Source organism: Cololabis saira, chromosome 13, assembly GCF_033807715.1.
Source record: "Cololabis saira isolate AMF1-May2022 chromosome 13, fColSai1.1, whole genome shotgun sequence".
In the NCBI taxonomy this organism is placed as follows: Eukaryota; Metazoa; Chordata; class Actinopteri; order Beloniformes; family Belonidae; genus Cololabis; species Cololabis saira.
In genome coordinates, this window is record NC_084599.1 from 14,963,159 (window position 1) to 14,976,243 (window position 13,085).

General features: G+C 41.9%; 2 protein-coding genes across 2 annotated transcripts; one reads left to right on the forward strand and one right to left on the reverse strand.

The window, feature by feature from the left end:
- The first annotated feature begins 386 nt into the window (after positions 1–386).
- Positions 387–5,531, forward strand: LOC133458222 (ICOS ligand-like). Its single transcript, XM_061737885.1, has 5 exons — positions 387–815; positions 1,426–1,752; positions 2,649–2,933; positions 3,012–3,182; positions 5,110–5,531. The coding sequence occupies exons 1-5, from the start codon at positions 764–766 to the stop codon at positions 5,181–5,183; spliced, it is 909 nt and encodes a 302-aa protein (XP_061593869.1). The 5' UTR covers positions 387–763; the 3' UTR covers positions 5,184–5,531.
- On the reverse strand, positions 4,607–12,627 carry nit2 (nitrilase family, member 2). Its single transcript, XM_061737886.1, has 10 exons — positions 12,554–12,627; positions 12,299–12,417; positions 11,041–11,161; positions 8,891–8,979; positions 8,717–8,810; positions 8,551–8,625; positions 8,389–8,467; positions 7,742–7,840; positions 7,015–7,070; positions 4,607–6,525 (listed from the first exon to the last, which is right to left on the reverse strand). Exons 1-10 carry the CDS (start codon positions 12,579–12,581, stop codon positions 6,425–6,427), a joined length of 861 nt encoding a protein of 286 aa, XP_061593870.1. The 5' UTR covers positions 12,582–12,627; the 3' UTR covers positions 4,607–6,424.
- Positions 12,628–13,085: the final 458 nt, after the last annotated feature.

Here is a 13,085-nt window from a genome sequence, read left to right on the forward strand (position 1 = left end):
ATACTTTATATCTAACAATTACATTGAGAACAGGTTTGTACTTCTATTTCAGATGGAACTATTAGTCCACACGATTATGACAAATGAAAGTTCATTTGAAGATAAATATTTTATACAAATTATATTTTAAAGCTTTTGAAATAGAACATTATTAATGATTAAATCAAACAGATTGGTTTTATTCTCTTAAATATTTCAGTAGCACTATGATTTTATTATGCTTCCTTTATAACAGCGTTTGTGTGTGTGTGTGTGTGTGTGTGTGTGTGTGTGTGTGTGTGTGTGTGTGTGTGTGTGTTTGTGTGTGTGTGTGTGTGTGTGTGTGTGTGTGTGTGTGTGTGTGTGTGTGTGTGTGAAACATAGGAAGAAGTCAAGCAGGTTGGACCAACCTCTTCATAATGACTCCTCCGGATGTTCGCGATAGACGCTGACAAGTCTCGGGTTTATTGTGGTGTGTTCACCTTAACGCCCATCCATGGTGTGGTTTTTTTTTTATTAATTAATTTATTTTTTTTGTTCATTCAAGTCAGAAGGATCTAAGTAAGAGAACAGGTATGGTACAAGGACCTGGCATCGTGACGGACAAACTCCCAGAGTGAGGATATGTTTGCGCATGGCTTGGCAGGACAAGGAAGTGAAGTTTAAACCGAGATCATTCAAATATATGAGCGGCATGGGACTATGACGGACGAGTGTTTGGACGGTGAATCAAAAGTGGATTACTGAGGGGTTTCGGGCTGTTTTGTGTCCCGAGGAAGTTGCGATGCGGGCGGCTCCGTGGCTGCTGCTCCTGCTCCGCTTGTGCGCCAGTCTGGGTGAGCCGGCAAGTCTGGTCACGCTCATCACAGGGACCAATGCTGCGTTCCATTTACCTCGGAAGTCGGAACTCGGAACTGGGAATGACGTCACAGCCGAGTTATCAGCGTTCCAGTTACAAAGTCGGAAAACAAGTTTGTAGTTCTCATATACCACATGAAAAATGTGAAGTACACTATAGCAGCATATATATGCTGAACAATACTTGTATACGACTGATTTAATGTGACCAAAACTAGAATGAAGTGCTACGAATTTTTACAGAGCTCTCTTCTACTGTTTACAACCGGGGCACCCATCTCGGAATGTGAACTCGGGGGTGGTGAAGACTCTCCCACTTTCCCAGTGGGAAATCCCACTTCGATGGGCGTTCCAGTTGAAAATTCCAAATGGGAACTGGGAAATCCCCACTTCCGAGGACAAATGGAACGCGGCACAAGTACAAAACTTTGTAAAGGCTGATTTATGGTTGTGCGTTAAATCGACGCAGAGCCTACGCATGCCGTACGGTGCGCGTCGCCGCGTACCCTACGCCGTAGGTTGTGCGTCGATTTAACGCAGGCCATAAATCAGGCTTAATGACTCATGTTTCTCCTTCTCTCTGCGCAGAACAAGACTGCATTCTTGGCATCGTGGGGCAGCCTCTGTCTCTGCCCTGCTTTCACACGGTCCAGTTGTCTGCATTCGAGAATGTTTCCATTGAGTGGAGGAGAGATGAGAAAGTGGTGCTCAGAGCAGCGTGGGGAGAGGATGGAAACGTGGAGACATGCAGCGTGAACCACGCCAGCATCTCCTCCGACGCTGCTCGGACCGGAGACTTCTCTCTCACGCTGCCAGCAGTTCACCCCAAAGAAGACAGGATGCAATACAGCCTATCTTTTATTTCAGGGGAGAATACAAGTGCTATCCTCTGTACTGTGTGCCTCCAGATAGCAGGTTAGTTCACCAGATTTTACCAGAAAATCAGTCTATCCTCAGGATAGTCACTCCTAAAATTTGTAATCACCTCTATTAATCATTTCACAAAACAATAGTTAAAATAAGAGTATTGAGCAAATAAAACCCCCAGTTGTTGCGAAACAACCCCTAAATCATTATACCGCCACTGCCGTGCTTGACAGTGGGATGTGTTTCTGCTGAAAAGTTGCATTTGGTTCTCACTTTAATATGACACAAGATATTAAAGTCAAACAACTCCATCTTAGTCCAGTCCATATGACCTTCCTCCAGAAGACTTGCTGTTTATTCAGAGGCTGTTTTCTGAGCCTCAGTTGTGTTTCCACTGTTGTTTTTAGACAGAAAAGGATCTGTCTTGCCATCCCCTCCAATGAAACGGTATTTCTCTGATTACTACAGTCTGATCTGGGAAAACCTTCGTTGGGACGTCCGCTCCTCTGAGGATTAGACACTGTCTTGATTGTGTTCCACCTGATAATAATCTTCAATATTCAACTCAAAATTATATCATAACCTTTTCCAGATTGATGTACAGCAACATTTGCTTTATTAAGACTGCTACTTTTGTCTTCCGCTCTTGGCATTGTTGTTAACACACACACCTGAATGCGTCAGACAGCTAAATACCAAGGTGTTCGCTTTCATAGATGTTTGCATTCCTGCTGATCAGTTCGACAAGGGTTGATTATTAACAGCAACTAACAATCTTAGATCCTATTTAAAGTGGTACTTAGTATTACCTAGGATTTGTTTTTATTTATTTATTTCAGCCTAATTTTGGTTAAACAAAAATTGCATTAAATACTAAGACACGCTACTGTCAGATTATTTTTATGGTTTGACAGACATGCTGTGTCTTTGCTGGTTCCCTACAGCCAAGTTCAGCGCCCCCCTGTTGGTGAAGGATATGGCAGCAGAGGGAACTGAGATGACCTTCCTGTGTCATTCGAGTGGTGGTTACCCTCAACCTGCAGTGTACTGGCTCATCAACAACACAGAGAACCCTCCCGAGGGCTCAGTCAGGACCCTGGCAGCATCGCTCCCCAACTCACATCTCTACAACATCACAAGCCACCTGACAGTGAACGTTTCCAACGACTCCAGCGTGTCTTGTATCATAGAAAACCCCTCCACCAATGAAAACCTGACATCCACAAGCTGTGAGTCAATCATCCGCTCTCAGCCAGACCTCTAATGCATCGGTGCTTCACTTATTTTTGGTTCTTGGTGGTGCACAGATGCTAGGAGTGAAAGCACGGCGGTGAATCGAGCGGCAGAGGCCATGTGGATCTTCAGTACGGCTCTCTGTGTGGTGGTTGGGATCTTGGTGGCGGCAGGGATCGCATATCAGATCCACCTGGACAAGATAAGTAAACAGAGGAAGCACAAATACCAAGAACAACAGAGAGGTAGGCAGATCCCATGTGTTCCGATCAAATTACAGCTATCTTATTTAATTTTATTCAAAAAGCTTTGTTATCCAGTCATGGAAACCAGGGTACACTCTCTTTTGACCCTATGATATTGTTTGTCTAAAATGTATCTTAAAAGCCAAGATTGTAGTGTGCAATGCCATTTGTTAATAGTTTGTGTATTTGGCAAATTTCAGATGAAAAGTGACAAACACCTTTTTTCATCAGACAATTAAAAAAAATAAAGTTACAAAATAATAAATGATTGGGCATTATTAAGTACCACAATGATTCAAAAACATGCACACCCACCTTCAGCTTGAAGTAGATGTTCCTGGTGTGACTTTATCAGTCTCTCACATTGTGTTGCTTCAGTTAATTGAGGCTGTTGGTCATTCACTTATACACGGCTGTCTTCAAGTCCAACCCAAGCATTTCAGTCAGGCTGACATCCACACTTCAACAAGGCCATTTCTGAAAAACAACCTCAAATCCTCCTTCCTCCACACTGATGGAGAATCATTTCTGCTAAAATACTGTATCTTGTTTTATCCAAACACATCATCTTCAAATTGTGCTGTTTGCATGGTCCAACCTTTGAGATAAATTTGCTGGGATGTCATGTCCTGAAATGAATGGCAACTGTCTTGATTACTATCCACTTGTGAATGTTTTTTTTTTCTTCTGCAAAACATTAGACTCCAAATTGTTTCATAACCATCTATAAATTAACCTTAAGCAACAAAGGCTTATCTAAGAATGTCTCTAACCTTGTTGGCATTGTGTTTACACACACCTGAATGCTCCACAACAACACCCTGCCCAAGCGTTTGCTTTTATAGAGATGTGCACGTCATCAACTAAAGATCAGTCAACCAAAAGCTGGTGATCAGCAGTATCTGACTGAAACTTCCCCACTTAAATCATACAGCAGCATGTGGAACCAGTAAGGGGGTACTTAGTATTTCCCCACACTATTTTTTTCTTTTTGGCTTCATTGTTGTTAAATGAATAGTAGCAATGTAATTCTTCATGTGTGACTATATTTGTCTACTCAGGGTTTATACAGCAATCCTTATGTTAAATTTAATACCAATTTAATACCTTTTTCACTACCTTCAGATTTTTTTTTAAAACTGTCACAACATTAAGTGTTAATCACGGACCTTTTAACATTAATACAGATTTTGAACTATAGAACACTATACAGAACAGATTTATAGACTCAATGATGTTGACCAGATGTTTCACATTTATTTCACTTTGTGAATGACAATAAAATAGACTGCTTAAAAGGTAAAAAATAATACCAATTAAAAAAAAAAAATACCTCTGACAGTGAATTTAACACTTTTAATGGCCTTAAATTTGGCAATTTTCATTGATCACTTTTTAATACTTAAAACCCCGCGGAAACCCTGCTACTACAAAGAACCACTGCACTCATTTTTATACAAAGAACAGGACACTTGCACAATTGTAACCCAAGCCTAATATATTCTGTTTCTAAAGTGAAAGTAGATCATAATTAGTGATCCATTAAGAGTGGCTTCCTGTCAGGAAAAATGAAATAGTAACTTTTTTTCTTTTTTAAAGGGAGCTGGTCTGGTATGTGTTTTTTGTTTAAATCCAGTAAACTTGAAGGGATAAACATGATTTGTTTGGTATCAGCAAAAACATGATATCCAGAATACATATGATCACAATACCAATACAAATCACGTATGATATAGTCTGGTTAAAGATGTTTGCAAAGTGCAGCCAAAGATGGCAGCGGCTCATAAAAGCTATTATTATTATTCAGGATGATCAAATCTAATTTATACAGACTGGACATGTACTCAAACCAGGCACTTAGAAGTGCAAAAAAAAGTCTTCATCTGCAGTGCTGCAACTGTTGTTAATGAATATTTTTCATCATCAGGATACAGAAGACGACGTCCGTACAGGGACGACGCTGAGGCCACGAAGCTGGAGCCAAAAGAAACTGATGTGTAATAAACCCCAATAAACTGTTACTGGCTTTTTGCATGAACAAATCATGGACTGATATGTAAAGATACACTTGTTCAAACCATGGAAATATAGGTAATGTGGAGAGATACAATTGTTTCATTGAGCAATAACTGTTTCCTCACAGAGAGGGTTAGATTTATTTCAAAATTTAATAAAAAGATTGAAAAACCCAGATATGCCTCTTTTTGATCTCACAGATCTGTTTGGATCAATGACAAAACATAAAAGTACAAATGTTAATGCTCTTTGACTTTAAATACTATAAAATACGTTTTTGTAAGTTTTATCAGAGCTAAATAGTTCCAGTTTCAGCTGCACAGCAATGATTTTAATTTACTCAGTCTTCCTTCTGGAGCACATAGTCCAAAAATAAACAACTGGAAGGTGCTTCATAAAGGTTTATTTATTTATTTCACATTAAAACGTGACCAAAGATGATAAATTCATGAATCTGTCATCATTCTTCCACTTAACACACAAAGAAGACAGCTTCTGTAAGTGAGCTGTTTTACTGCACTCAAATCAGCGTTATTTGACTGTGAATATTCTAACACGTCTTCTCTCGGTTATTTAGCGTCATGTGCTTCACAGGGAGGAGATGATGTGCTGCAGAACTGGTACCTCCGCACCTCATCTTTGCACGGTCCCACTTTCTGTTTGTGGAGATCAATGTAGTTGATGAATTCATTTTCGACAAGACTGGATGTTATGCTTTAGTTTAAAAGAAACCTGGATTAGTGCTGAAGTCCAGTTCTGCAGCCGCATTAACAGTCAACAAAGCCTCCTTGATTCTGACCAGAGTACATGGTACTTCATTTATCATTCAAATATCTCATATATTTCAGGCACACAGATTAATCAAATATTAAGCTGCAGGACACACTTGGCAGAAAACAGCGTCAGACTGCACAGCAGTGAAAAAGAGTACTTAGACTCGAGTCCATGAACTGACTGACCCGGTTCATGGAGGCTGACGCACCTACTTCATTTGATGGCTGGTACTAAATTGGATCGACCGATCGAACCAGCCTCCTCTAACCACCCTCCTACTGCTTCTCTTTGGCCGATGCCTACAGGCGCAAACTAGATCAGCATCAAGCCCGTCAGCTTAATGAAGTGTATAATAACTTTATCTAAGATGTCAAATCATTCCAAGTTACCTGAGAATCAGATAAGAATTAACACAAGTACATCAATAAAGAGCAGGACCCAATTTTCAGGGTTCAGGACGATGCTTTCTGCACGGATGCCACCGTGTAGAGGTCCTCCCGGCGCTGAGACGTGATCGGGATCTGCTGCCGGATGTCGGCCAGGTACTGCAGGTCTGGACAGGTGACACAAGAACAGACTCAGTGCAGAGCCAGAAGACACAGAACATTGTCTCAGTGAAGGACGCTGCAGCACAGCACGTGACCTGCATGAACTACTGATGCAGACTGAGGAATGTTTGTGCCGTTGCTCCGTATTGCATCAAGCATTCTTTTTTATCTCCCATGTCGTTAAAATACACTTTGATAAGCCTTAATAACTGCTTCAGAGACGCTCTTGTTCTGCCCTAAGCATTTCCAGCTGTTACAACAGCAGTTTAAATGAATCTGTCTCATCTTAAAATAAAATCCTTCCACAGCAGAGATTCTTTTATGCAGTTATTTTTCATACCATGATAAAATATGTAATAAATATCGTGCAGGATATTAGGATGCTGTATCCTGAGTCGGCCATGGACGTGGTAATTTAATGCAGGCCAGATTGTTGTGTGTTTTTGGTCTGCGTGTGTAGCCTCCAGATCAACATAGTCTGCAAGGTTACTCACCAATATCAGCGTAGATGATGGTTTCCTCTGCTCCAGCCTTGGAGATAACTTCTCCCCTGAAAAAAAAACTAAAATTACAAATCAGCACACCTGAACATCTGATGTCTCCACGGTCGCTGCACCATGTTTGACGTCGGCAGACCGACTCGTACGTGACGCCAGAATTACAAATGTTAAACCATCTATTGCCGAGTACAACGGCATACACTTTGTGATAGCAGTTTACACACACACGGTTTCTTTTTAAATCCTATTAAACCCAACTTCAGACTTGTAATTTTCACAATCTTTTAATTACCTGCACGACCAGGAGAGGTCAATGACTTTGCAGCCGTTTAGAAACCAAAGCATATAGTTTGCTAACAGTTATGCATTTAAAATAGCTGGTAAGGTTCTGGGTACCCAAGAGCAATTTCAAAAAAAAAGAAAAAAAAAACACTGCTGTGTGATGTTAAAAATAAAATAATCAAGAATAGACAAGACTGTCAGACCAAAACGTTACAGAGAAGCACAGCAGATGAGATTCAAACAAGACACAGACACACTTAGCTGCTCTGAGATAGATGAAAGTTAAACATGCAAATACTGAGCTTATCATTTGATTATTTTTATGTTCACAGTTCTGAAATCAAAAGTTTCATTAATACAAGATGTTCCCTTTGACCTTCAGCTGCAAAGTCACAAGCTCTTTACTTTTTCAGTCCTCCTCAGGCCTGGTTTTTCTTACCACGGGTTTACGACGGTGCTGTGACCCCAGGCCACGTAAGATGCAGTCTCATCTCTGGCCGGCGAGGCTGTGGCCACATACACTTGGTTATCAAGCGCCCTGCAGATGAAAAAAAACCAACAACAGATGTTTAATTACACAACAGACAGCCCCATCGTAGATATTTCAGAAAAAATCTGGGTTGGAAAGAAAAAACATAGCCATGATGAACAATCATTAGCAGATGCAGTCGGTGAGGAACTCCTGCCTTCCCTCTCAAAGTATGAAACAAAAAACTTCAAATCGTGACATTTTTAACAGTGAAGATCAGTCTGGAAAACTTTCAGCTGGAATTGTTGGAAATAAAAATCTAGCCTGACAACTTAATTGTTGGATTCAATTTGTTGTCATTTTGAAATTATCTGCGTCGTCTTTTCAGGGATTTACAGCACGCACAAACTTGACTTGACTTTATTTGTTGAACAGGGACAGTACATATTAATGCACACATGTCTAAATATGCATGGTTGTAGCCAGATGCTAAATTTCCACCATTCGTCCCCCCAAACGACATGAGCCGATCCATGTGTGACGCGTCTCTCTGACTCATTGTGTGTCTGCGTTAAAATCTAGGAGGTTCCCAGGAGGTGAGCGACTTTGAGTCTCACCTTCCCCTCTGGAGGAGCTCCCAGTGGGCGGGGCCTGTCGTCATGTTGAAGGCGCCGGGGTAAACCAGCAGCTGACAGCCTGAGGACAAAAGGACAGACCAATCAGCTGTCCACCGCAGCAGGATGACTGATGCTGTGTACTGCGCGTGTTCGGCTGCTCACCTTTCCTGCTGTAGAGCTGCGCCAGCTCTGCAAACCTTATGTCATAACAGATCCCCACGCCCACTTTACAGAAAGCTGAGGAAGGAATTCACAGAAAAGACGTCAGACTGAAGTGCACGCCCGCCCACAAAGACAGGAAACAACAAAGACTCGACCTGTGACTCACGCGTGTCAAACACGGAAAAACTGTTTCCAGGGCTCAGCGTTTCAGACTCCTGGAAGCGGATTTTCCCTGGAACGTCAATGTCGAACAAGTGAATCTTGGAGGAGGAAAAGATGGAGAGGTTAGGCACATTAGAGACTTTAATAAGTCCACTTAACACCTGGAAGGGACACACACCTTCCTGTGTTTAAGAATCATCTTTCCATCAGGACCAAACACTGTACAGCTGTTGTACAACTTCCCCCCGTCCTCTTCAGGGATGGATCCTGTCGAAGAAAAAAAAACAATAAAGACACAGATTTAAAAATCAAGATAGTCGGACTTTAGTATTTTCAGTTTTGTGTCCGCATTCCTCTGTATTTCATATTCCACCCACTTCATCTCTGTTCGTAGCACCAGAACTGATTGAGCTGAAGGGTCAGAACTGGTGGAAACATCCACTTGACTTCTTTCAGCTCTAATCCAGTAGAAAGGGAAAACTAAACCGGCTGAATTATGGTTCTGCGTTAAACCTACGCCGTAGGGTGTGTCTGTGTGGTCAAATTTGTGAGTACTAAAAACATGATCTAGTGGAGCCGGGCCGAACAAGTATGTACAAGTATGGCACTCAATCTTTAACTGAGTGGTGGTTTCCTCTATGGAGGACGAAAACTGACGTCATTAAAAATAAAAGCAGAAATATATAGATTTGGTTTTTTCTTTTCCTTGTACATGCATTCTTGTTTTTACATTCCCTCGTCTCCTCTTTTGACTTTACCTCATGCATTTTCTGCCTCATTAGCAAATGAGGAGGCGGTCATTCTTAGTGCAGCTCCTTTACTATTGGTCAATAAACAGGAAAATGCGTTTGTCAAAAGGTATTTTGACAAACACAAATTTGAATGCAATTTCTGTTTATTTTTCATAAAATATTTCAAATGCTGCAGTGTTGTTTTATGGACAGGTCATCCCATTCTTGGGATGTCATGTCAGATCATGTGCTGCCATCACCAGTATCATATGCACAAATGTCCTCTTTATTGAAATGGTGATAACTGATGTCTGTAAGAAGGTACCAACGCTAAGCTTGTTCACAGGTTTAACAAACACAAACTAAAAAAGTTTATATTGAAGAACAGAGGCAACGATACTGCCGCAGACCTCCCTGCAACATTGTCCAAAGCAGAACTGGTCTCCAGTTTTAGACAAACCCTGACTGGACCTCAAACTGGTGGGACAACTTTGTGAATGACGGAACTGTTGCTTGAGAGAGAGGAGATAAGTTTTCCGTCTTTGAGTAAGCTACTTCAACCGCACGTTGAGGAGAACACAAGTGTGATAAGATCAACCGTCAGAAATGTTGCAAGCACCATGAACACTATAAAAGGCGAGGACTGATCCCACATAGCAGCACAATCCCCTGAAGTGTCAAGACATGTTTTGGAAGATAAGCTGAATATGCACCTCTTGTATCCTGTATATGCAGGCCAACTGTTACCATGGAAACTGTGTTGCTCTGCTTGGGCTTCGCACAATCCGAGATTTGAAAAACTACCTGTTGACATGTGCAGATGATGATGAGTTCCTCCACATCTTTGCGTCCCATCTTCTCTCCCAGGGTGCTCTTCATGCCCAACAAGTTCCTGACCTCTTGCCAGTCAACCTAAACTATTGTGAGGTGTTCTGCCTGGTCCCGGCGAAGCCCCGCTCCCAAATGACATGAAGCCGACTTATTACTGGCAAAGCGGACCAAACTCTTGCATAATTTATGAAGTTCCGAGCGGCGTGAAACAACAAACCAAGAACCCCATACCCCTAGGGACATGGTTGAAGTCCTTCTCCAATCCAGAGAGCACATGTAGACTGGACTCTACTGAAGATTTAACTCTTGGAGACAGAACTTCTAGGTGCAGTAGAAGGGTGAAGGAGGTCTGGTTTGGTGGTTTCTGGATGACCTCTCTGGTTTTTGTAGGTGATGAGGTGCTGCTTGCATCATCGAGCATCAACGTAATCAGCTCTCACTGCAGCGGTTCACAGGTGGGATGAGAACCAGCGCCTCAAAATATGAGAGCATGGCTCTAAGCCTGAAAAGGGTGTAGTCCCGTCTCCGGGTCTGGAGTGACGCGCTACAGTACATCAAGTGGAGAAGTCTAAGTATCTTGGGGTCTTTTTCATAAGTGAGGGAAGAATGGAGCGGGAAACTGTTGTGGTGATGACAGCGTTGTGCCAAATGTTTTCCACACGGGAGAATAATAAAACTTATAATAAGCTACATTTAATGAGATGAATTTCCATCCTCTGAATGGACTGTGGTATAGATGTCAAAGTTGTCAAAGATGCGTCCGTACCTCCCACCAGATACACCTCATTCTCCTTCGCTGCCTCCGACAGCACCTGAGAGGATTCTCCTGGAATCTTCTCGGAGTACGTGGAGAAGAACCCGGTCCCATATGGAGAGTTGAAGCATTCCTACATTAGTGAAAGGGGGAGAAACCAGCTGAGATTCAGCCTCTGGTGACAGCGACACATCTCCCCTGAAAAAAATACAATTGTTACACTCTCCCACAGCTATGTTTGCACATCCCTTAACGCCGATTAGACTACTGTTTTTTTATTTGGTTAAACTTTGACTTTCCAGACGACAAAGGTCATAACATCTGCAGTGGCAGGTCCACAAAAGTTACTCATTTTACTTTTGCAACTGGAAATGTGTATGGAAATATCCTTGAAACATCATTGTGCAGAGACAGAGTTTTCAGCATGTTTTTTTACTAAGAAAAGCTAAATTTATGAGAGATTCTAGCACCCTTAAACTTTCACATCAGTAACCAATCACCAGACTTCCCCTACCATAAAATCCATACACTGGCTTCCAGTGAGTCAAAGGATTGAGTTTAAAATCTTACTGCTGGTCTACAAAGACCTGAATGGTCTTGGACCAAAATACCTGCTTGATTTGTTAGTTGCTATGAAGCTCCCAGACCCCTGAGGTTCATCTGGATCTGGTTTGTTTTGGTTCCCATGAACCAGAACCAAGCAAGGTGAGGCAGTTCAGTTATTCTGCTCCTCACCGGTGGAACAAACTTCCTGTAGACCTGAGGTCTGCTCCAACTGTAGATCCTTTAAATCAGGGTTAAAAACATTACTGTTTACTCAAGCGTACTCCTAAATTAAATACTTACCTGCTGTACTCTACTGCCCTTACTTTTTAACAACTTGTGCTTTTTATTATTATACCTCCTTTCTTATCATTTTATTTCATTTATTTGGTATTTAAGCATACTCTTAAATTAAATACTCTCTGAAAACCTTGAATGAGATGTACCTGCTGTACTCTGCTGCCCTTAGTTTTCAGCAACTTGTGCTTTTTATTATTTTACCTTCTTTTCTCATAATTTTATTTGTTATTTTTGTGTCTTGCCGCTTTTAATGTCGATGTAAAGCACTTTGAATTACCTTGTGTTGAATTGTGCTATACAAATAAACTTGCCTTGCCTACCTCTCTAACTAAATAATCAATGAATGAATAAAAGACCAAACAAATACATGACCATGCTGCGTTCATGAAATCACACATATGAAAAGGGTCCACCTCCTCCTCCTCACCGGCAGCAGCACCACCTTGCTGCCCTGCCCCGCCGCCTCCTGCACCAGCCGCCGGGCTCTGCTCAGGTTGTCCGCCTTCACGGCCCCCACTCGCATCTGGACCACCGCCAGACGAAACTCTGCAAAAACCGCAACACCTGTCACCGTCCGTCCCGCAAACCCACACTGAAGTCCTTATCATTAAACCACGGCTAAAATAAACGATTTAATAATTCGACATGCAGCGTTGTGTATAGCAAATAAGTCACAACTTACTGGACATGATTTTAGTGACAGTAGTCATGAGTTAAGGCTCTCTGGTTCAACAACACTCCGTGCAGGCAGAGCAGCGTGTAAGTGTTTCCGGGTGATGCGCTTTCAAAATAAAAGTACAACTAGTTTTAGTTTGTTTTTTTACGCGTCTTTTTATTATCTGGATGACAAATAAACCAGACCTCAAGAAAAAACAAGAACAGCGACCTGTAAATAAAAGCTGCAACCCAATTTAAGACGCTTAAGTTAATGGAAAGGAACACCAGCTTTTAATGTGAAGGTTGGGGTCTTGTTACGTCACGTCTCACTCCGGCAAAAGGTAAACAGTAAATGGCCGTTTCTCAATATGCGTTCTTGTCAGGCCCCCAGTCTCGCGCTCAGCAGGCACGCCGATTTTTTCCAGTGGCCAGCCGCGGTACTGCAACAAAAAATCCCATGGGGCCCAGAAAGCTTTTTTCCCATAGACCGCAATAGTAAAAGAGAAGCCTCTAAAACTGTTCACAGGACACCTCCAGCTGTAATCACCACCAATTAC